This window comes from Odontomachus brunneus, unplaced genomic scaffold (genome assembly GCF_010583005.1).
Source record: "Odontomachus brunneus isolate Ranch 3 - 2012 unplaced genomic scaffold, Obru_v1 Obru_scaffold_183, whole genome shotgun sequence".
NCBI lineage: Eukaryota > Metazoa > Arthropoda > Insecta > Hymenoptera > Formicidae > Odontomachus > Odontomachus brunneus.
Genome location: NW_022639633.1, coordinates 660,680 through 685,723, shown reverse-complemented (window position 1 = coordinate 685,723; position 25,044 = coordinate 660,680). Strand labels below are relative to the sequence as shown.

At 33.8% G+C, this 25,044-nt stretch overlaps 2 protein-coding genes across 6 annotated transcripts in view; both read right to left on the bottom strand.

The window, feature by feature from the left end:
- Positions 1-1,071: 1,071 nt before the first annotated feature.
- On the bottom strand, positions 1,072-17,432 carry LOC116851638 (5-oxoprolinase). 4 transcript variants are annotated; one of them, XM_032831257.1, is made up of 22 exons: positions 17,210-17,432; positions 16,398-16,581; positions 15,430-15,615; positions 14,331-14,569; positions 13,673-13,835; positions 13,494-13,579; positions 13,199-13,400; positions 12,707-12,967; positions 12,132-12,260; positions 11,801-12,002; positions 11,421-11,640; positions 11,179-11,317; positions 10,320-10,597; positions 9,967-10,227; positions 9,482-9,587; positions 9,250-9,417; positions 8,795-9,039; positions 7,909-8,020; positions 7,612-7,836; positions 6,805-6,986; positions 6,508-6,667; positions 1,072-1,477 (listed from the first exon to the last, which is right to left on the bottom strand). In XM_032831257.1, exons 2-22 carry the CDS (start codon positions 16,560-16,562, stop codon positions 1,334-1,336), a joined length of 3,873 nt encoding a protein of 1,290 aa, XP_032687148.1. In that variant the 5' UTR covers positions 16,563-16,581; positions 17,210-17,432; the 3' UTR covers positions 1,072-1,333. The 4 variants fall into 4 exon arrangements, with proteins under 4 accessions (XP_032687148.1, XP_032687151.1, XP_032687149.1 ...); XM_032831260.1 differs by lacking the exon at positions 17,210-17,432 and adding an exon at positions 17,071-17,088; XM_032831258.1 differs by lacking the exon at positions 17,210-17,432 and adding an exon at positions 16,823-16,841.
- A 288-nt stretch (positions 17,433-17,720) lies between these two features.
- Positions 17,721-25,044, bottom strand: part of LOC116851639 (long-chain fatty acid transport protein 4) — a 17,188-nt gene continuing 9,864 nt past the window's right edge. For both annotated transcript variants that reach the window (XM_032831262.1, XM_032831263.1), the window contains exons 5-13: positions 23,481-23,682; positions 21,121-21,313; positions 20,824-20,967; positions 20,499-20,636; positions 20,321-20,387; positions 20,012-20,102; positions 19,397-19,550; positions 19,239-19,294; positions 17,721-19,138 (exon numbers count right to left, since the gene is read on the bottom strand). In XM_032831262.1, coding sequence (XP_032687153.1) covers positions 19,043-19,138; positions 19,239-19,294; positions 19,397-19,550; positions 20,012-20,102; positions 20,321-20,387; positions 20,499-20,636; positions 20,824-20,967; positions 21,121-21,313; positions 23,481-23,682 — 1,141 coding nt within the window. In that variant the 3' untranslated portion in view covers positions 17,721-19,042. The remainder of the gene's footprint in view (positions 19,139-19,238; positions 19,295-19,396; positions 19,551-20,011; positions 20,103-20,320; positions 20,388-20,498; positions 20,637-20,823; positions 20,968-21,120; positions 21,314-23,480; positions 23,683-25,044) is intronic.

Sequence of the window (25,044 nt, the reverse complement as noted above, 5' to 3'; positions counted from 1 at the left end):
ACGTTCAAAATTATATAAAGTTTCTCACGAAAAAAAGTACCTAAATTTTATTGATGGTCTCACGTCGTGAGACCATTTTTCACTTTTACTAAATTACATTTTACCATTTTGTACTTAGAACAAATTTTACTTTTCTATATTTTATCAATGTTATCTTAAAATATAAGAATAACGCTTTTATGTTCATTATCATTATTATAAAATTTGTTAAATTCTGTAGTAAAGTCTCACATGCAAATATAATCGCGCGTACATAATTATGTACATTCAAAAACTTCTAAATGATCAATTTTATTCAGACCAAAAAATTCTTTATTAGAAATGTCTTTTAAAACCATTTTACTGATTTATTATCTTTCAAAATAAAAATTATATGTATTATCTTTTTTAAAACCATAAACATTTTAATTGAACGACATCGATATCTGGGTCTTAAATAGTTAAGCTTAATAAGTACGTCAAAGTCAGGAATTTGACAATTATATCACAACATATCGAATTGTTGTCAATTCTTAATATTATTAGTTCTATATCGTTATTTTCCAAAAAAAGAGACGATACAAATACATTTTACAGCGTATTTCTGTTCTTCAATCGAGGTTAAGGAGCGCTTCCTGTCAATCGAATCATTGGAACAACCTTGAACAGCGTTCTGTGGAAATGCAATCATAAGTCTGCCGCTATGTAGGTCAGCGCGATGACATTTCGGCCTGTAATTACTCCTGCCGGAAATGAAACGGCGGCCATCTTGCACCTGCTGCAAATCGAGCGGACTGGTAAATCGAGGAAATTAACCACAGCAGATTTAATTCCTTTGGGAATTGACGGAATCCTCGAGAACGCGAATCCATATCTACGTGGAAGTGACGGTCAGAGGCGCAACTAGGAGATAAAAGTCTGACGATAAAGTATTACAACAAATTGACCGGAAAATCTTAAAAATATCGGGGATGTTTTGGTGAATCTTAAGAGTGAAATGAATGAGCAATTCTGTTGAATATTTAAAATATATATGTGAACACAGTATATCGTACTAAACACAAAAATTATATATAACAAAAACACATTACGTAACGTCAGATAAAATTTTATTATTTAATATTATTCAACATCACAATATATTTGTTATTTAAAATAATTTTATCCTCTTTTCACAGTTCAAAACTTGAGGTATCTATTAGCACAAGACTCATGCGGCTACTGCACCATTCAATAGGAATATATTAAAGCGATGCGACGCATCTTGCTGCGCGTATTATAGTTGCAATGCCCTTCCGGAATGTATCTTCCACACCACAATTCATCGCGCTCGTAGCAGTAACTGCGAGCCTTTCTAGACGGACTCCTGTGCTTTCCGGTACTCGAAAACACTTCCGCGCTCGGCGAAGTTATGCGAACCTCTGTTACGCGTCGATGGCGCGCTCGTGCCCGGCACGCCGTAACCACCGCCGCCTGGACTTTCCAAAATAAATCTATCCTGCAAAGAAACAGTAAAAAATCTTTACAAAAAAAACGTAAATCCTTGATACTAAACAATTAAGAATATTATAGTCCCTGCCAAAAGTAACTGAAAATTAGAAATACACTAATCTCTATTTTTCGTATAAAAACGTATTATAGACAGGTTTGGGAAAGTTATTTTTTAAAAGTAACTAGTTATGCGTTGTCTACAATGGCAGTAGGAGTAGTAGTAAGAAATAAGCAGTAAGCAAATTGACCAATTCCATTCTTACGTTTCAAAAATAATCGATGATTGATCTATTTATTTACTGCTTATTTCTTACTACTACTCCTACTGCCATTGTAGACGACGCATTACAATTACAGTTTCCCTTGCTGAAAATGTAACTAATTACAGTTACAGGTTACTTGCTATGAAAAGTAACTCGTTACAATTACAGTTACTCAAAAAATAACGAATCGTTACTTTCTTTAAATGATTGTAAATTATTATTATAAATACAAAAATCTTACATTTTAAACTTTACTAATGTAACTTTAAAAATGTAAGAATTGAATTTTATAATTAATATTAATCACATTAATGTAATTAGTCTATCCACAAATTAACAAATTAATTAATAATAACATTAATAATTTTAATTTTATTTTACATTTTCCAAGTAACTATTAAAGTAACTGTTAAAAAAAGTTAGAAGTTTAGTAGTTAGAAGACTGTTAAAAAAAGTTAGAAGTTAGAAGTTTACTAAATAAAAGTTTACTAAATAAAAGTTTACTAAAAATAACTAACTAGTAACTAAGTTAAGTTACAGTTACCGAGAAAATGTAACTGTAACTGTAACTTCGTTATAAGTAACGAGTTACTTTCCAACCCTAATTATAGATCCGTATAACGTAATAAAAAGCATATTATATATAACGTATTATATATACATACAAACGCATGGGCGACGTGATATTCAGTCAAATAACAACATATTATTTAACTTTAACATCATATTTTTATAATTCACTTATATATTTTTTATATTCTATTATTTCTGACTTTTTAAAACTTTTAAAAACTTTTATCTCTGGACCACAATAAAATCTTGCATAAAAAAACTTCGTATTAAATTTAATAGCTGAGATTTGAAGTTTTTTTTTACATAACTATGTTATAAAAAGTAATAGTAAAATCAATATTATATTTAATAACACGATTATGAAAAATCATAATCTGCGATCAAAATCAAAATATAGCGATGCACAACTTCTGCGATAACATAAAGAAGAATCAATGAAAAGACTGAATAACTCCATTGAAATCTCGATAAAAGCCACGATGCTTTGCAAGCTGAATCTTTTAGACTACATGACCGAAACAATCTCGTATTTATGATATATTAGAAAAACTATTCTAACATATCATAACATGTTATAATGTTTCATAATTTAATATGGAATTTAATAAAATATGATAAAAAAATAAGATAGAAAATATAAGATTTCATAAGAAATATAAAATATTATAACTAATTTATAATTAATAATCCTAATGTTATAAAAATCTTCACTATTATTAATTTTAATATCAAATTCTTAAATTTACTTACAAAAATGCTATTATTTTTAAGAAATTTTCTAACTCAGTGTACATTATTTCGAATACTTAAAATAGATGTATACAAAAATTAAAATCTTTGTCATTACATTTTGTAATTATTATTTCCTTTCGCTTACTTAAGATGGCAATATTTAAAATGGCATTATATATTTCCATAACACAGCATGATTGAAGATACTCCTAAGTAGCAGGATAATAGTAGTCAAATGATGTATTAATGTATGACATATTATTGACGTTAGTCATTAATGCATTTATTAAATTGCATTATTAAATTGCAATTATGCAATTATCATTAATGCATTTATTAAATTGCAATTAAAACATTATTTGACATTATCATGTTTGTTGGCCTTACATTTCCAAATGGAATAATTTTTAACCCCCATTCCGGATCAAAATCAATGATCACTTTTAAATGCAATATAGATTAATCTCTAATTTTTTTCAAAATATTTTCATTATTTTTCAGATATAGGCAATACATCCTGAAATGACAATAATGAGCGCTATCCGATTAATAATCTTAACTAATAAAATACAACTTATGTTTTGGGAAAAACGCATGCATCTCTGTTTCACAAAAATTCTTTCTTCATTTAGCATTTTATATTCATAATATTAATTTTATATTTTTAATATTAATAATGATTTCATAGTAATGATGCTTCATATCAATGATAGGCACATGATGATGGATTTATCTATTGCTACTGTATTTACAATTCATGCAACTGTAAATACAACATTATACAACAAGATCATCTATTTATCCTCGTAAATGAGGATGTTTCTTTTGTCGTAACTATCTATAGCGTGCGAAAGTATACATTTACTGATTTAAAATATTCACATCTTTTTGCATGAAAATATTCAAACATGCTACCATTTAATTACAAGCTCGTGCTTATTAAATACATTGAGAAGCGATGACCACGAGGACCACTGCACCATCGCACTGCACCGTTTTTGCACGTACATGCGGATCGAGCACGGGTACGTGCATTCCAACTTTTGACCAAACCACTGGAAACTGTCCCGTCGAAACTCCGACGCAATATCGTGCCGCAAAATAACGTCATCAAAATTTTTGGAAAATTACGTTCGCGCCCGCCGCAAAATCGTATCGCATATTAATGGAGATTTATCGTGAAAATCGCACGGGTCGAAACAAAGTACATCAATCGTATTACGTCAAGAGCTCCCAGAAATAACATTTACTGGAAAATTCGCGCAATAACATAAGCTTCCACTATTTTGAAAAACTCGTCGTATTAACGACGAAAAAACGCTTTCGTAAAAAACGAAAACAAAAAGCTCTGATGGAACACTACAAATATTATTTGTTAAACAATCGCACTGACACTTTGATCAGGATAACATGGAATACTTCAACTGAGAGAAAATGCGTTCGCCGCGCTTGCAATACATTTTTAAATATTATCTCCTTAAGACTCCCACCTTTATCCGCGAGAGTGAATTATGCATTAAACTGCTTTCCAGTGAAATGCATAAATCACCAACGGGCGGAATACCTTCCGGTGACAAAGGCCTTAAACGCGAAGTCCATCGCTTTGAGCGCGAGGAAAGACGGAAATTTTCTCGCCAACCGTGAATTCATTTCGCCCGGCGCAACGATATACAGGCGAGAATTAAATGACGAGCGAGTATCGTTCTATCCTCGCGCCGACTCCGCAGACTTTTCGAAAGGAAACGCAGGACTAACGAAAGGAGCAAAGGTGCCGGGGAATTCCGGTGAATACGCCCGCACGTTAATAGCAGCGCAATCCTCTCAGAAGCTGGTGCTAACTGTTACGAAATATTCGGGAATACGGGCGCGCATCCGTCGCCAGCTCCCTCGTGCTCCGGTAACTTCGAAAAGAAATTTTGCGGAGCCCGCTGAGCGGGGGTGTGGACTGTGATGTGCACACAGTTGTGCAGCTTCTCTCCCACTTCCCCTCCGCTTCGCCTACCATATATCTCCTCCATCTTTCCCTGACTCGTCTCGCATTTTTTATCTCGCTCGAAGGAGCAAGCACTATGACCTGGCGCAGAAGGCGCGAATCTTCCCGTATGTACAAAGTCCCGTTTCTTTTAATATAGACGAAACTGAAGCTCGTACTGGAAGTTAAAAGACACGCCGGAGTATTCGTGGCCTCTTTAGGTGTCCATGAGCTGTAACACTCGTGGCCTGTTTAGATATCCATGAGCTATAACATGTAGTAGACGAATAAGGGACGCGTCGAGCGGTTTGACAAACGCCAATGGCAATATGTCATCGAGTAACGTTAAGTGAAATCCACGATCCTGTGCTATTTCATTCGCATTCATCCTCCGAAACATTATCGAGTGAAGAAGCTCGATAGACGTGTATTCAAAGGGCCGAGCGACTTTGCCACACAGTGTTAAGCTCGTGAAATCCCTCTCTTGAAAAAGTTTCCGCTCCGCACTTAATGTTCGTCTTGGGATCAAGAGTGATATATCGGGATTTTGTCACTCGCGCCTCAGTGCGAAGAGCTTAAAGCGCCCGCGCAACGCTTTCACGAGCAACTTAAAACACGATTATTATCTCATAACACCCACACAGAGACGTGAGGAAAATCACTTTACCCCTTGCTGCGAGACGCATACAACGTGGCAGATAGCGGGGATCGTGTCTACCGGAATAAAATCTTTATGAACCAACGTAAAACCATGAAAAATTTCTCCACCATTCTTCACACCGTTCCATTTCTTCGCCTCTACCTATCCCTTACATTCAACTGTGCTTTATTATTACGCGATCACTCCCCCGTGGAAAAACGAGTTACATTAATATGCCGTTACTTCGTTACTTACAAATTATTCTCTGTGCGAAAATTAAGCATTGTTTCAGTTCCTCAACAATTGACAGTCTTTTACAGATAAATTTCTACATGGGACATCCGCACTTCTCAATCGCCTTTCGTAGCAAAATTACCAATTTTTCCTGGTTCCATCATCAACGAACTCTTTACTTTTAATTCCTCTCAAATTGCAATGCACAACTAAGGTAAAAGATAAGGTAAAAGTACCAATATTTGGATACTAATAATACTGATATCTAACTCTGGCCATTCTTATTGTTTTGGTCTTTTGAATACGAATCGTTAAACTTTCATCGCAGAATATATGTAAATATCCAACATATGTAGATATATTCTATATTGAAAGTTTAAACATATATTCGTATTTAAAAATCAAATAACTATTTAAAGATCAATAAGAATATTTATAATTAGACACCAGTGTTATTGGTGTTCAAACATTGGTATCTTTATCTTAGTAAGGTGATCTGTTTTTTCAGTGAAATAAATTACTTTATGAATAAAATTACTGCGAGATTTCCCTGTTTTCTTCTTTAGTACACCTCCTGTTCACCATTTTTACAACAGCGTAAATATATTTGAAATATTTCTTACCCCTGCGTTTACTGGAACGGCGGTCTTCGGACCCATATTGATCTTTTTGCCATCAGCCCGCACTAAAGTGTTGCGACCACGTTCTCCTGGCATACCACCGTTAAGCCCAGGTGGACAATTCACTCTCCGTTCAGTCAACACGGACAAAGTCATCGGAGCTCTGTCAACACACATTCAATCAAATCTATGAACGGAGAAAGATATTTATCGACAATCATCAGTCGAATTGGACGTCCTAATTGAAGAGAAATCTGCACACATACGTATTCGAAAACAGCAAAGTTTTATATAAATTACCTGAAAGTCATTTCACGTACAACACCGTCGCCGCCATGATGCGCCCCTTTGCCGCCACTTCCGTATCTAAGGTGAAACTTGTTGAGTACAATGGGGTAACGCAGCTCTAGTATTTCTGGATCGGTGATTCGCGTGTTGGTCATATGCGTGTGAACGCCGCTTCTACCGTTCCAAGTCGGTCCCTGCGAAAATGCAGACTTATTTATCACTGTAAAATAAACAAAAGAGGCGGCTCTGATATCAAGTTGCTCCTTTTACCTGATGAAGTGAATTAAAATATTCACAAGACGTTGAAAACAATTCGATAAGAAACGCAATTCCAACCCAAATATTATTACACATCGCGAAAGTCTCAATATCAAATTAAGAGATCCAACTGAGATACAATGAGAAAACAGATAATTTTGTAATCGTGTACAAATTATATTATTTATAAAAAGTTATCATATTAATTTCCATGAAAAATTACTATTCGTTTTCTCTTATTCTTTTCTCTTCTATACAAAGAAAAAATTTAGTTGTGTTAACATGAAATTTGGTAATGAATGAACCAACACGTCTTAGAAACGAGGTTGCTGATTCTTAGGACCAAATGTGAATTGTAAGAACCACAGAAAATCTCTGTCTTTCAGCCAAAACGCGTTAATTTGCTTATTAAAACCGAACTTCATGTTAATACAATTAAATTTTTTTCTCCGTGTAATAATCGTTTAACTAATAATTTATAGAAATAACTTATTAGTCACACCACAGTTACTCTACTTTGAAGCTCGGGCGTGTATTATTCAGAAATTATAGTGACCATACCGCCCCGCTGCCACCGGCAACTGTCTCGTAATAACCCCACTCTTCAGTGCCGAGGGTTACGTTGTTCATACAACCCTGCGAGGCTGCGCAAACTCCAAAGGCACTCAGAACCACGTCGACGACACGCTGAGACGTTAAGACGTTTCCGCCGACCACCGCGGCGTCCTCCGAGGGATCGAGCAACGATCCCTTAGGTATAATTATTTCTACAGGCTTCAAACATCCCTACGAAGAGAAATGGAGATCGTGTTGGAATTTCTCGTGAACTTCCCCTCGGAAAGACCGAGATAACGTTACCTGATTTAATGGTACGTCCCGACCGACGATACATCTCAAGCAGTATATCAACGCAGACAAAGTTATGGCACGTGGCGCATTGCAGTTGCCCAAAACCTCGTGACCCGTACCGCTGAAGATACGAATGTTTACAGCTTGTGGCATTATTAATTGTGTGACATTGTGTAGAATCGGATTTTAGTTTTATTATTTTACTTAGCAATATGTACTTGGTAAAAAATATTAATTTTATTGTTCCAAGTAAAAAATATGTATTACTCTTACTAAGTATAAAAAATGTGCATTAAATAACTATAAATATTAAAAATATATATGCAAGGTGTGTCCCACAATTTAGATGTCCCAGAAAGATTTATCTAAATGTCTACCTAAATATATAAATAATTATCTCGGAAAAAATTCACTTTTTGATGATTTTATCCCGGTATTTACACATAGAATAATCAGATGAACCCAATTTTTGTTTTTCAAAAACTATATGATTCTATTTAAAAAATGTAAGTTAACTTTGACAGAATTTTTTAAGGTCATTCCAAGATCAAATAAATATTACTATTTTTCTCCCCTTGAAATCCTATAATTTCTGTCACAAAAATTTTTTATAATTCCCTTAATTTTCGAGATATTTATCTAGAATGTTTAAAATCGAAATATTCTGTATATATGTGTATATATATATATATATATATATATATATATAAAAATTATATACCAAGTGGGATATTTGAAATATTTTTTATTCGATAAAATATAATTGGTATAGAAGAATATTGTAGCTAAGAGCTAATGTTGTTAGATTTATATTGAAATTTGCGAAAGCCATGAAACAAAGATTACGAACTATCAATATGTTAAATAGTGCTTTAACGCGACACATCCCGATTACCTGAAGTCACAAATCGCTTTGCCCTCTTGAATGTCGATGTGCAAACTCAACTTGATAGGACTGCCGTCGTCGAGATAATCGACGGCGGTACAAGTGACGTGCCCGTTTTGTTCTAGAAAGTTTGTGCCTATCGATATCAGCATTTCTTTAACGGCAACTTCAGCATTGCATTGTATGTGACTCATATACGCCTGAACTACTTCGAGTGTGTATGTGTCGATCAGCTCGTTGACCAGTTGTGAGCCCTTAAGCAGAAGAAAATAAATTTATTTTATTTATTTTTATTATTAATTTCATTATTAAATTTCGTTATAAATTTGTTTATTTATTTTCTAGACAAATAAATAATTTTGCAATATAAAAATCTCATCATTAAGTTCGAGATAAATTAATGATCTACTTAATGCAAAATGAAAATAATCAGGATAGTTTATACGAATGACAAAGCTTCATACTTTTTGATTCGCTGCGATTTGAGCTTTGAGATCGCTGAGGTTGTCCGAAAGATTTCTGGTACCTGAACTTCCTGGTAACTTGCCAGGCGCCATCAAAGCGTCCGTCAGTTCTTTTTCACGGAAGACTCCTTTGTGCACCAATAAGAAACTTTTAAAAGTAGCTCCCTCCTATCGAAATACAATTTTCGTACATAATTGTTCTAAAATATATTCAACAACAGCATTTTTATACCTGAAGTAGCATTGTTGAATGCGGCGGCATTGAACCGGGAGTAATACCACCAATGTCAGCGTGATGACCTCTGCTGGCCACGAAGAATACTGGCTTATCTACGTTCCTATATATACAGAGATTGCGTCAAGACAGTTACTTAAAACTTAGCAAATATTTATAATATACTCTTAAGTAATTAAGTATCTCTATCAATCTCATATTCTTACTGAAATTATTGATTAAAAAATAAAAGCTTCGTCTAGAGATTTTTAAATGTTTCTTTATACATAAACATACTTTGTTGTACTTATACGTAAGTACTTGATTACTTATGGGTACCCCTAATATAAAAGAAGCCTCAAGAGAATATTGACAAGCTAAACTTTTAAGTCTTAATAATGTTCTCTCACTGAAGCATTACATAAGTACAAAACGTTCGTGGCATTTTCTTCGAGAAGAAAGTTCTTCGAAAAGAATATGCAACATGACAAGGATATACGTACTCATAGAATACCGGTGTAATAACCGTCAAATCTGGCAGGTGAGAGCCGCCCGCTGACGGGTGATTAGAGAGAATAACGTCTCCCCGCTCGAAATCACCCTTAAATGCTTTTATCTGGTACTGCACGGTCTCCTGCATGGCGCCCAAATGCACTGGAATGTGAGGTGCATTTGAAACGAGACCACCATCGGGGCCAAAAACCGCGCATGAGAAATCCAATCGCTCCTTTATGTTGGTGGAGATCGAAGTTCTCTGAAGTATCCTGTCGAAAACACGCGGATGTTTGAATAGCCATTTTAAGAACTGTAAAAGCAATCATCTGGAATCACGGAGAATACTCGCTGGTAAACGTACCGACCCATTTGTTCGGCGATGCTCATGAAACGATGCGAGAAGATGCTAAGCTGGATGGCATCGAGATCGGTGGTGACTTTCATCTGAGAACATTGCCCTATTGTGATCTTTACGTCTCCGTGACTAGTAATTGTAGCGATGCAATTTGGCTCCACTAAAATTGTGCTCAAGCTGTCCATAATGATAGCAGGACCTCTTATGGTCTGTCCAGCATATAAGAAACTCAATTGATAAACCATAGTCTTCTGATAACCATTTTCAAAGTACACCATTGTGGTCTAGAAAAAGTACCAAAATAAACTTTTCGATAATATGATTCAATGCCCGCGATGGGGGGCATAAATTCTTGGATTCGAGCTTCATTTGAGTAAAAAACGAGTTTTTTTCAAATGCAATATAACGTCGAATGTTAACAGTTAAATAGTTAATTTCAGACAAAATAATAATACACACATAACATCTTAAAAAATATTTCAATTAAAAAATAATAAGATCTCTAAACAGAAATAAGAATATAATTTTATTACGATTAAATATATATGTCTAGTAGCGGATATTTTTTGCTGCAGCATCGGAGTTCAAACAGCTAATACATTTAGCTTAGACGTTAGCTGTCCCTATTTCAATAATACATTTTAGCTGCCACAGTTATATTTTAGCTTCTGCAGCTAATCCTTTTTATGCGTACAATTATAAATAACACATATTTTGCGGTCAAAATACACTTGTATTTTAGAAACAAATACAATTGTATTTTAGAGAGTATTAAGCATAAAAATATAAGTGCACTTAAAGCACATATAAAAGATTCTACTTGATAACTGATTTGATCTGCTATCGAGATCTATCGAGATCTAACCTTTTCGAATTTTGGTGGTTCACAAATCGTAGGTAACACAGGATCCTGGGGAATTTCAGTTTTACCGATTCCTCGGACTCTTACGTCGTTCACCAGAATCTTGCGGTCCGGCATCGTAAAGCCGAACTCGGTCTGATATCTTCATTAAAGTAAAGTTTACGAGTGAATAATTAGTAATCAAAGTAAACTGAACGGATAGTTTTTGAGTTGAATAAAATGTTTCTGCAACCTTAAAGGATTACCTTTCTAAAAATGAAGCAAGAAAGTCTCCATGTCTGGTGCATTTTCTTTCACTTCGGCATGCACTGGGTGTGCACATTAAAGCGCAATCAGTCCCCTGATAACGCAAGTGCAAAAACGGCTGCGTTTCTATTTGAGCGTCCGTGAATCCTTGTGCGCGCAATTTGCTTTGAACTTTCGCTTCTATCTCATCCAGACGATCATCCAAACGATCGAAACTTTCTATATGCAAATAATATACAAAATACAAATCATATCGAAAACGAAATCATATAAAGGAACGATATATAAGAAATATGATAGAAGTATAAAAATGCAGGAATATATATGAAGAAAGCGATATATAGAAATGAAGCAGAGAAATTCTATCGTTGGACATTACCTTGCTCGTAAATCTCAGCACTTGGTTCTTGGGCCTCTTCGACAACGTCCGCCAATGCCATACCATAAGCAGATAAGATACCGGCGTATTTATGAATGAATACTGTGCCAATGCCCAACGATCGTGCGATCGCGCAGGCATGTTGTCCTCCGGCACCACCAAAACATGCCAGAACGTGACGCGAAGTGTCGTAACCTTTCGCCTGCCCCAATAAAAATTATAAATATGTATACAAAGGATTGATGATGCACTTCGGCATTATGAATGCAGTTTCACTGCAAAAACTACATAAAATCATAATCATGCTTTAAAAAACTGTCATTAACAATACCTGAGTCAAGGCGCGAATCGGTCGGCACATGGTCTCGTTCGCGACTCTGATGAACCCCATAGCCACCTCTTCTAACGTCATTCCTTCCGCTGTTGGATTTTCTCCATTTTTACTCAGGAATGTATTAATCTGTAATGTAGATATTTCGTGTGAGCTCACACAGCGGCACTTCTCTTCTAAAATTTAGTGCGATTATAAGTTTACTTAGAGTAGGAACTTTTCGATAATATTGGAGAATTTTAACGCTAACATTTTCAATGAAGATATCCCTGCTTAAGAGACTTGATACCATTATATAAGAAAAAATCTATGTAAATTAATCGTGTTTCTAGAAAAAAAAAATGATATTACTATAATAATATAAAATTATATTATTATAATATTTAATCATTAAAAGTAAGTTACAATATAAAATGAGAGAAGTTGACAATTTTTTTGCATGAGAGAGAGAGAAAGAGCTGAAATAAAAAATTGAAATTTCCGATAATAAGTTTAAATGAAGACATATAGTAGTTCAGTGAAATTTATATATATTTTTATCAATTTTAAGCAGAGACAGCTCATTGGGAAATTACCTCCTCGGTGAGTTTTTTGAACGCCTTTAAAGTGCAACATTTATCGAGCGGCTCGTTCTCGTTGGGTCCAAAAATTTTAGGGAAATATTCTGGCAGCAGCCGTCCCAGCGCGAGATTTGTATCCGTCACCGCGAGTGGGCCACCTTTCTTGTAACACGCGGGTCCAGGATGAGCACCCGCGCTCTCAGGCCCGACCTCGAAGAGACCCGACCTGAAGAAAAGCATCGATCCACCTCCTGCCGCAACTGTGTTGACGTCCAACTTTAACCGAATTTTTATTTTAATCGAATTTATCTAATTTCTCCTTTCTCACTTTCTTTCTGCGAGAAGCGGCGACACTAATTGATATTTTCAAAAAGTTCTTCTTGAAGATTTGACATTTGAAGATATTTTCTTCAAAATATTTCGAGAAAGGAACATTCTACAAATTTCCAGACATTTTTTTTTTATGTTGGATAATTATTATTATCTTAAAGTTACTTGAAGTTATACCTGAGGAGCTTGTATGGTGACGCCCGCTGTTGTGCTCTCGTAAACGTGTTCGTAACTCCCTCCGTACCGGCTCACGTCGGTCGACGTGCCGCCCATGTCGAATCCGATGACCGGCAGATCAGTCTCCTTTCCGTAAGTCGTGATTGCGTATCCAACAACGCCACCAGCTGGTCCAGAAAGTATAGCGCGTGATCCATTGAAACTTTAGTATAGACGGAAACATTATTTCATTTAACACGGAAGTGGCATAACGAATCTTTCGAAAAGATGATATTCAAGCACGCGTAACACTTACTAATGCATTGGTGTTAATCCGCCGTCACTCTGCATAAACAATACATTTACACCTTTCAAATTATCCTTGAAGCCCGAAGAGAATCCCTGCGGGAAAATAAATTATTATTGTTTGAAAATGACGATACATGTTTTGACGTTCTCGAGATGTCTTACATGTAAGGACAAAAGTGATATTACTTTTAGATAATTTTTTATGTGCGGCGTCAAGTAAGCGTCCGCGCAGGCGGTAAAACCTCTAGGAACTATTCTCGTCATCGCCATCACTTCGTGTGAAAGAGACACGTGAAAGAAACCTGCCTTTCTGGCTAATTCACCAATCCTGATCTCGTGGTCCGCATATCTAAATCGTCAAAATACAGAAACAAATATTATAAAATAAGCACACATACATACATACAGGAAGTCTAACAGAAGCTGAGAAAACACTCGTGTACATGTAGATCAGGTCAAACTGGACACAAAATTCCTCTACCATTTTGCAAATAACTATATAAAATTTTGAGTTACTAATTAGAAAGAATTGGTGCGATGCAGATGTCGGTAAGTACGATTTCTGTCTACTTGTCTACTTGTACGTTAGATCAAAATGAACCAAAGAGTTATGTTGCAAATAATCACATAGATTTTTGAATAATTAATTAAAAAGATCAGCGAATAATTGACAATTCTCTTTAATTAATCAAATATACGTGGTTATTTTCAAAATGATAGGAGACTTTTATGTTCAATTTGACTTAGTCCACTTGTAAACAAACGTCTTCCCACTTATCGTATGCAAATACTTTGCATAATGATAAATGATCAAAATTCAAGTAAAATGTAATTATCTACTAACGTATAACTATGTGCTAGGACAACGGCGAGACTATCTATTTTCAAATTACGAAGTTCCTCCAGATCTTTTATCAATTGCGCCTCGTCGAGTTCTTGAATAACGAACATGTCTTCGCCAGTGGATCCTTTCACTCTTCGCCACAACTTGTTGTCCAATTGACATCTGCCCGTCAGAGCGGGAATCACTCTGCATCTTACCTCTACCACTTTTTTGTACAAAACCTCCGGTGTCACAATTTCCTGTAAACATTCGACGAGAGATCATTTAAGTTAAGATGAAAGCAATGCGATCGTGCAATCAAAATAAACTTCATGAAGAGACTAAAATATACGATTTCCAATATAGTACTGGCATTAATATTGTTATATCGTCTTGAAAATTATTCATTCATGGAAATACATTTTAAATACTAAATGTAAAATATTTTTGTGCGGAACTCTATTTCTTTAAATTAATATTCATACAATATAGCATCCATATAGAAGCCGAGAGCTGGTGATATGTTTTCACGTTGTGCAAGTGACTATTAGTCTTCGGCGAATCCTTTCGTCGTATATATGTTCCAAAACAAGCTAAGATATTGAATTGAACAAAGAATATCTCCAGCAAACACCAAGTAATAGTTATATAACTGTTAGTTATATTTTCCCACTCAACAATATAACTATTATATAACGCGTGTGTTATAACTGTTACTTGGTGGTTGCTGGGTTATTGTTTTTTTATTTAAACAAAAGTTTACACGCGAAATAGCAACCAAAGTTATTCGGTAGCAAGAGAGAAACTCCTAAGAAAATATCCGATACAATAGACGGTACAATGAAAGGTAAGATAAGGAAATACTGTACAACAAAAATGCAGTGGTCAACTAAGTTCTTAATAGAATTTGTCTAAAAAATCGCAGACTAATATCAAATGAATTAAAATGTAAGTAGGAATAGTCATCCGGAGTCGTGGTTAGCAATCGTACTGTCCAAAAGCGCTTGTATGAGTATTTAAATTTATCGGATAATGTAATAATTAATGCCACTGCTGTATATCGAATTGCTGTGAATAGGAGCACGATCAAAGTCTGTTGAATTTACGAACCGATACGAACCAAATCGAAAATATTTGGCCGAGCCTGATTACCGATGAACAGCAAATCCTTGAAACCCTCGTTTATTAGCAACGCCATTTTTGCACCTTTTCTTTCCAGCAAAGCATTAGTGGCAACTGTCGTACCCATTCTGATCCATCCTATCTTGGAAGTATCCACTTCGCTGTCCATCTTAACACCGGTTTCCTAAAATTAACACTGTCTTAAAATAAATCAGTAAAAATATTTTCTGACTGAATCAGTAAAAAGAATATTTCATCGATAATCAGTGAGTATTCACTTATTTTCAATGAAAACACCTCCACTTTATTGCTCCATCGTATATCTCATTGATTTTGAATAGTGGAAACAAGATTTCAAAATCTGTAGTACACAAATTTGTTATACGCTGTACAAAACCCAACTTTCTACATTTGTGGTGATGAAATCAATGATTGCTATGCAATTTGTGCAATTGTACTGTCCGCGTTTGTAAACTGCATCAATGATAACAATAATGGTTAACAATAATGGTTAATAGTAGTTACTGTTAACTGATTTTTTTAAGAATTTTACTGATTGTGGTGCTAAGTTTATAACTGAATTATCGGCTCCCAGATAACATAAATCTTTCCATAGGACATCCTAAAGACATTCTGAGAACGTCTCAAAAAGATCTCTTAGAGATTTTGTGTTGTCTGGATTATAAATATAGTATTTCAGTGAAGAATATATTGCTTGTACTTTAGAGAGCATATGATCGTGAACATATCAAGTATTTCGAAATTAATATTATGTTTTCAAAGACACATTGTAGGTACTTGTCAAAATTCTACTGTTTTATATATGCTACAAGATTCAATATTACCTTAATTCTTCACTGACAAATCTTTTCTTATGATTGTCAAATAGTCACTTTTAAAACATCGTTTTTGTGTTTGTTCTGTGTTTCAGCTGTTGATTATTACATGCAATTATTCATAATATACCTGCTCGAGTATCCTGCGAATGCCCTCCCTCGGTGCATCCTCGTAATTAGCTGGATCTACCGAAAGTAATTTCATAACCCGGATTTTACTCCCTGGACATCTCGCATATATATCGGTGAAAGTACCTCCACGGTCTATAGCGAATTCGAATTTGTCGCTACCCATTGTTTTCTGATAGACAAAGCTGATGAAAACAGAAATATATGCACAGCAGTATTAAAGATTTATTCACATAAATGACATAATTTCCAATTTAATACTAAAATTATATTCTATCTTATCTTTCATCTAAACAATATTATTATAGATTGCTTTTAACATATTCATTGTAATGCAACTTTAAATGGCTTGATCAAAGTCTTATCAAGTTTCAAGCCAAAGCCATAATTTATTCTCGATTTTGAAGATATAATTGTTGACATTACGCTTTGAGGTTTCTGATAAGAAATTTATTTATGTCGGAATTGCGGGATTCAGTTATCAGATAAAATCTTTCTTTCAGAAGATTTTCAAATACGTTACGTAACTTATTCTCTTGAATATAAAGGTTGATTTATTTGTCATGAGATATTATATAATTCTACTATTACTAGAATTATATAATTCTTCTACTAATAATGTGTGTGTGTTAAAAAATGGAGAAACAAATACAGATTAAAAACGTTGTTCTTACTAGACAACCTTCTTACGTTCCGATACTTTTTATTACACAATTGTTTACTGTTCACTAAACTCTTTAACACACACGTGCCTAAATATCACACCCGTTATTTGTATATTGACACGATATATCTATCGGCTTACATACTTACACGTTATTAGAAATGTTTCACTGTGAATAACGATTGTTGCTATGATATGTAACAGCGTGTTAATGTAGTCAATGTCACGTAACAATACTGCAATAATGTGTCGTCGGTGCTCTCTTATCACTGTATCATTATGTTGCACGTAACAACACCTTCAACAGCAGCAAACCACGTTTTCGTAACAACTGCGACCATTGCTACGAACTCAAGGAATTTATGGATGACGAAGATACACATGAGTGTTCTCAATCAAAATCTAGAAGATCGATGTGTGCGTTAACCAGTATTTACGTAGCTCCTTTATAATAACTTTATAATTACATTATAATAGCATTATAATTGCATTATAATAACTTTTCTTCTAGATGACAGGTAAACTAGCGTTATTTCTTTCAATTAAAAAAGAAAAAAGATTGAATTAAAAAAGAATTTTAAAATCAATAGCATAACGAACACAAAATAGGAAATTATTTATTGGGAAGAAAAAGCGCGAAAGACTGTAAGGCGTTTTTTCGTTATAATAAACTTTTTTATTTATGTAACAGTCATACATTTTACAAAAATAGAAATCAACAGTTCTGTAAAGTATTTCCCTAAATATATATGTATGTGTACATGTATTCTTCGCAGAAGCCGGAAGATGTTATTATAATTAATGGTACAAGGATAACAATGTGCGGATCAGAAATTTTACATCGAACTATTTTTTCGTTTGATTTTCAGTAGAAAAAAATATATATATGTAACTAATCTCGTGCGATGAGAATCACTGGAACGCACTGGAGATTGCGCAGGAAACGAAATCATCTCCTCCCAGGTATAGCCTATACACTGGGTGGCCATAAAGTAAGCTAACCTATTGACAAACAGGAAAACTGCGAGTATCTATTTCTCAAAAATTTAACGCACGTGCCAAATTCCGAATCTTGTAAATATAAAAACTACAGTTTAATCTGAGAAGATGTTTTAAAATAAAGCCATATACACTTAGTACATAAATTATATCAAAATTACAATTATACGCTCAAAAAATAGGTCCTACAAGATTAAGAGAAGTAAAATATCAATGACAGCGACAATGACTTTGTACAAATTTTCGATGTTTTAAAATAAAGCCTATTCTTGCTTATTGACAGCAGCGCACGTAAATCTTAACAAAATAAGTTAAATTAAAGCTCAAGAAGTTAACACGATGTACGATAAAATCTATACGATTTCAAATCGACAAATTACAATATGTTGTTAATTTTCTTTGATATCTATTACAATGGTTGAATTTACACGAATTGTAAACACCTTTTTACAATTCAATATAACAAATTTATCATTAAATTTTTACTAATACGAATTAAAGCGATTTAAATGTTACACTTGATGTGAAATAAAATAACAGTATATACATTTTTTTAGAATAATTTCGGATATAAAATTTCTCCGTGTCTGATCGTATCAATTGATCATGTTTTTTCATTTGTGCAACAATATTGAAAGATAGCATTTTGCTGTATTTGCGCAATACGCTCAAATGTATCGTTATTGTCACGTAAATTTACTATTATGAATAATCTGTAAATAACGAAATATCAATTACTGCTTTAACGGCAAACCTGTCGCTTCTAAACAATATATATTTCGCGCACAGGCACAACATTTGCAAAAGAAGACATGCATGATAGTCTATTGGTCCACAAAAATAATGTTTGCTGACTGTCTAACACGCCCTAACCATTGAAAATTTATGGAACATTATGTTAAACGTGTTGCAACATCTTTTGTTAAAAAGAAGTTCATTCACGGAAGAACAATAATCGTGCGGACAAGTTGTAAAATAGGAAATTACAACCGGATTTTCCCTTGTTTGATATCGTTGTAGAGTTCGTCAGTCATCCTCACGTAGGAGTCCTTGTTAAGAAAATAAACTGGATCTTTGACCTGCGCAAATCATTATCAGAGTGTTATCAGAGTGCATTGTTGTCGTGCTGCTATTTAAATTAAAAATAAAAAAAAGAAAAACAGAGAAAATAAGACTTGCCTTCTCAATATTGAAAGCATCCTGTTGCAGATCCTTCTTTTTCAGCTTAAACGTACCTGTGAACACGTAAGAAAGATTAATTAATTACTCCGTTACAAAAACATATTCCAAATCATCTATAGTCTATCGAGAAATCAACAGAAACTTCATATAATTACCGGTCATTGGTAATTCTGATAAAACACGAATGAAAAGAGGCCTGGCATAGGAGGGCAAAGATTTCTTCAATCCTTCTACCAACTCTTTGAGATCCAAGGTATTGTTCGGATCGTATATAGCTGCCATTCCTGCCTTACCCTCGCTCCCGGGCACCTAATCGCATAACAATAGATCATTATCACATCAATAGATCATTACCCATTTTCGTTAACTCAGGTCTTTTCATATTAACTCTAAAACGAGTATTAGTTGACGTAAAGTCAGAACGACGATTTCCCTTATCTAAATTTCAGTCTCTTATCTAAGTAAACACCCAGAAACTCTTATCTAAATGTCAATTTTCTTATCCACATTTTATTGAAAGCGCCTAACTCTTAAGCAATGACAAGAGTCTGGTAGACTCCCAATGAAATAAAAAAACTTATTGCTGTTTCACTCCCGCTTAAGCGTATACATATCGCGTCCGTCTATCTTTTTTTTTTTGGCCTGTAAGATACGAAGTGACGACAAGGAAAGACGTATCGCACACTTTCTCAAGTAATTACCAAACTTCGAAATATTTTGATAAATCTGTGTCAGTGCTTAATACTGTCAGTGTTAATACTGTCATTTACCTCGACACCGTATACAGCTGCGTCTTTGAGTCCTATCACATTACTGACAATGGCCTCTACCTCCGAAGTAGCAACGTTTTCACCTCGCCACCTAATATTTCAATTTCAATCTTATCTCAGTTTCAATATTTCTAAGTTCAAATATTTCCTTTGAAAAAATTATGTAATATTATTGATCAAGTTCATTGATTTTTACTAAAGAAATTTATAACCCGATAATTGCTAAATGAATCTAGTCTGAATTGTTTGAATATCAATGTTTTTCATTCTATGAATTTTGTAAAAATCTAATTAATAAGATGTACGTACCTAAACGTATCGCCGGTCCTGTCCTTGAAAAAGAAGTATCCATACTCATCCATGATTAGAATATCACCTGTATAAAGAATTAAATCGTAATGTGAATAATGTTCGTGATAACGTGCACATAAATTACTTTATTCCACTTCTTCGTTCGTTACTTCGTTCGTTCCACATCTTTACTGACCAGAATTAAAAACTCGATCGCCCTTCTTAAAGACATCGTGTATAATCTTCTGCTCCGAAGCCTTTTTGTCCGCATAGCCGCTGAAGTCGTTTATTGCTTTCTTCGGATTAATCTTACCCACAAAAACGCCAGGCTCACCTAAACGAATATATATACATGACATATGTTACTAAATAATACAGTTAACAAAATTGTGTGCTCTGTAATCATTATGTTAGAAACAGGCGGAATTAAATCCGACGCAGCAACGCGTAAAAAATTTTCTCGAGAAAATATCTCCGTCGTGTTTTCTCTTCCATGTGAAATTTTGTACTGTGATACGTACCAGGTTTGCATGGTATGCAGAATCCGTCTGGTCCTCTCAACGGCTCCCCTGTCTCGTCGTCAACCTTCAACAATGCGACGGGATATAACACACTCGCGTATCTTGGCACGAAACCAACGGCACCAACTGTATTGTCAATATTGACTGCAAATCAAACAAGTGTCCTCCATAAGAAAACTCAAATATAGAAAACTCTTGATAAACATGAAATGTTGAAGAAACCAATTTTGATGAAAATCATTACTTCTGTAAACGTCAAGAGAAGAAGAGAAAGAGAAATATATGTGTGCGAATTACCAAGATTCGAGTTTCCCTCGGTGGCTCCGTAAAACTCGCCTATCTGCTTCACGCCGAATCTTTTCACGAAAGATTCCCAAATTTGTGGCCTCAAGCCATTTCCGAACATAAGGCGTATTTTGTGCGCCCTGTCGTACTGACCTGGAGGAACCGTAAGAAGGAAGCGGCAGATTTCTCCGATGTATTGCGCTATCTAAGATAAAAACCATAATTCTATAAATCCATTATCATCGAACAAATCAGTACTTCAACGATTTCCACTAAGGGGATATCAAAGTGAATGACGGACTCCAAAAATGTCCAAAATAAAGTACAAACAATCATTAATACGGTTAGGTTATCCGTTTCTTGTACATGATTTGGTATAAATGTATGCTGCTTTATCTTACTATATTTAGCGGAAAACATATATGCATATATAGAAACTTTTCTGCAAACTTTTCTTATATTTTTAAACTTTGAAATTTAGTCGTAAAGGTACAGCAATATTCTTGGAAATTTTTCTGAACGAAACAGACATACATTCGATACGTAGGTACAAGCTGCAGAATTTTCATATCAGACAAATATTTATGCTAACAGCTCGAGAGACTAATTTTAAAATTTTTGATCATTTTTTTCATATATTGAATAATTAATTTGTACACGTACTTTCATCATATAGGAGAATTTATAATTCTGTGCAATTAATATAATAACATAAATTTTGTAGAGAAGATATTCTGTCGTAAAGAGAGAGTTTACTTCTGTAAGTAAAGAGAGTTTTCAAATATAATATTCTTTTAATTTATTGCAATGATGTAAAAAAGTTGAAGCCTTCCGTAAAAAAATAGTTTGTATAATACGAGTTCCGTATGCATAATACATATCAACGCGTATATCTACAGTATCCAATAACTCACGGAGTAGCCGCGGTGTATAATTAGATTAAATCAAATTAAACACAAGATTCTTCTATCATTTTGTAACAACCACGTAAAATTTTGAGTTATTAATTCAAGAAAATTCATGAACGATTACGTATCATACGGGAGATGAGCTGTGATGGTGACATTTTCTGTATGTAGTATGTTTATTTATTAGGTCAAACTAAACAAAAAAGTCTTCTACCATTTTCCAAATGACCACGTAGATGTTCACTCATTAATTAAAACAGATTATCGCACACCAACTGTATACCAAACTTCTTTAATTAATAACTAAACATGTACGTCATTATCATCATTGGAAAATGATATTTTTTGTTCAATTTGATCTAATAGAAGCATACAACAGCAGACGTCCCTATCACAGCTCATCCACCATATGACGCGTGATCATTCACAAATTTTCTTTAATTAATAATTTCGAATTTTATATATTATTCGCAAAATGGTAGAAGAATTTTCAGTTTGATCTATCTGTACACCGCGGCTCTTCTGGGAGTTACCAGATACCCTGTATATAAAAAATAATGCATATATATAAATAATATATAATAATATATAAATAATATATAAATAATATATAAATAATATATAAATATATTAAAAAGAAAGAACTTGATTTGATTTTTTAGGCTTTTGCGGTATCCATGCATATTAAATTTGGTTTCCGGGTTTGAGCCGCGTGGATTCATCTTTGTTTGATTCCGACGTTTCGCGAACATTTCAGTCCGCTTCATCAAAAAGGAACGACCCGATGCTTCAGACATCGATGTCTTTAAAAAGGGCAATCGAGTCTTCAATTCTGGTCGGTAAAGATGTGGAACGAAATAAAACGTAATTTATGTGTACATTATCACGACTGAAATGTTCGCGAAACGTCGGAATCAAACAAAAATGAATCCACGCGGCTCAAACACGGAAACCAAATTTAATATTAAAAAGAATTCGGAAATCATGATGTAAAAGAAATTATTGTAGAAGGAATAATTATCGTAATCGTAAATAATTTCTCACGCAGAGAATGTCGGAACTGTAAAATAAAATGTTTTTTTACGAGGTTTTGTTTTCGAGCAAATCAATATTTTACAGTTTTAATTATAGTTGTCCATGGAACAGAACAAGAAATATCTGACGTGAGAAAATTTCGTAAGAAAATTTATTTTGCATTTCCGACTTATTCTTGGATAAAAAATTGCCCGTTTTGATTGTTACTCCACGACCGGTTTCTGTTTGAGACAGACATTGTCCATTATTAATCTTTTTCTAAAGTGTAAAAGTATTTATGTGATAATGTAAAAATTAGAATTTCAAAAATATTTTTTTGATGGATATAAAATATCTTACAGTGAAATATTTTTAAATAAGTATTTCTGTCGTAAGAAATTATATCTCTTAATCATGCTCAGAGTTGTATAAATAGTAATGGAATCTTACAGTGCACTCGTAATGGACGCAATCTGACCAAAACTTGGACGCACTGAACCGTCTACGGAGCACGACAGTGACACCACCCATCAATGCTTGTCCTGCTCCAATTATGCCACCTGCAGTATGATAAAGAGGCAGAGGATCGTAAATTCGGTCGTCCGGACGTAGATTAAGCATTGCGTTCACACCGCATGTTATTAACATGTATCTAAAAAGGAAAAAATAAAACGCAAGCTGTAATTAGCTACAATTAGCAGACTTTGTGTAAGGTCCTCAAAGAAGTATTTTACACACAGATAAAATTGTTCTTATATTCTATAGAAATGTCGTATAAAATAATTCTAAATTTTACAAACAATAATACTGGATAAATCATCAAGACCTTTGTCATTGAGTCACTGAGTTGATATAACGTATTTCGCAATCCATATCTTACGTGGGCCTTAATAATTCTTTTGTGTGAAGTAAAGAATAAACGTGAGCTAATATGCGAATACGTGTATATCACACAACGACATACATATTCAGTAAATATCTCTTTGTAATTCTTTCTTTTCGAAGATCAATCTTTAACTTGGCAGTAATTCGTGGCAAAATATAATTTATCTAAGCGTGGACTACAATATCGACAGATATATCTGAACATATTACAAAATGCTGATGCAATATTATTTCTTGCAATATGGGTTTCTTTTTAAATCACACTTGTAATTTTATTAACATTGAATTTCATTAATATTTCATTAGCATTTTTTATTAAGCATGTAATTAACATTAAATTACACATCATCGATGACGATCACGACATTAGTGTATCTCATTAACTTACACGTAAGACATAACTCTTCTAAATGTTAATTCAAATTAGGTGATTCTGATGCATCTCATTAATTTACAAATAAGACATGACTCTTATATTGAGAGAAATTATTCGATAAAAAATTCGATAAAAAACCAACAGATATTTCAATCAACAGATCAACAGATCAATAGACCGATGAATTTTTTTGTATTCAATCAAAAAACATCCGAAAAAGTAAAATTGTTGCATATTTATAAAAACTGTAAAAAGTATATTAACAACAATGTACGACTGATCAAAAATCGTTGAGCGATGGTTAAAAACTAGAGAGTCAAATTCTATTTCTATTTATCACTGTTTTGTTAAAACAATACAATAATAATCTTTATACAGGAAACACGAAAATATGACGAGCGTCGCGTCGTATAACGATTATCACAGCTCTGTCATTATAGGAATTATAGTCAGAGCAGATATTCCGATGAGAAATATCGGTTCATAATTTTTTGATAGATTTATCAAATAAAATACCATTATGTTCAGAAATATTTGATTAAATTTAATCAAATATCCCATTTTTATATCCTGATCGGATATAAAAATTTATCGGAAATATTAGTTTGTTAATTTCTCTCCGTGTACCATATATTAATCCAAATTAAATGCATTAAAATACGTTTATTAATAACGTACTATTAATAAGAAGTCGATTAAACGGTACTATATATATATATATATATATATATATATATATATATATATATATAT

Excerpts from the sequence above, each read along its gene's own strand:
- LOC116851638 (XM_032831257.1), bottom strand. The coding sequence starts at position 16,562 with ATGGGTAGCGACAAATTCGAATTCGCTATAGACCGTGGAGGTACTTTC. Across the intron at positions 11,641-11,800 it reads TGCTGAGATTTACGAGCAAG|AAAGTTTCGATCGTTTGGAT; the intron begins GTAATGTCCAAC and ends ATTTGCATATAG. Across the intron at positions 6,987-7,611 it reads TTGCCGGTGGCAGCGGGGCG|GGACCGACTTGGAACGGTAG; the intron begins GTATGGTCACTA and ends GCATTTTCGCAG.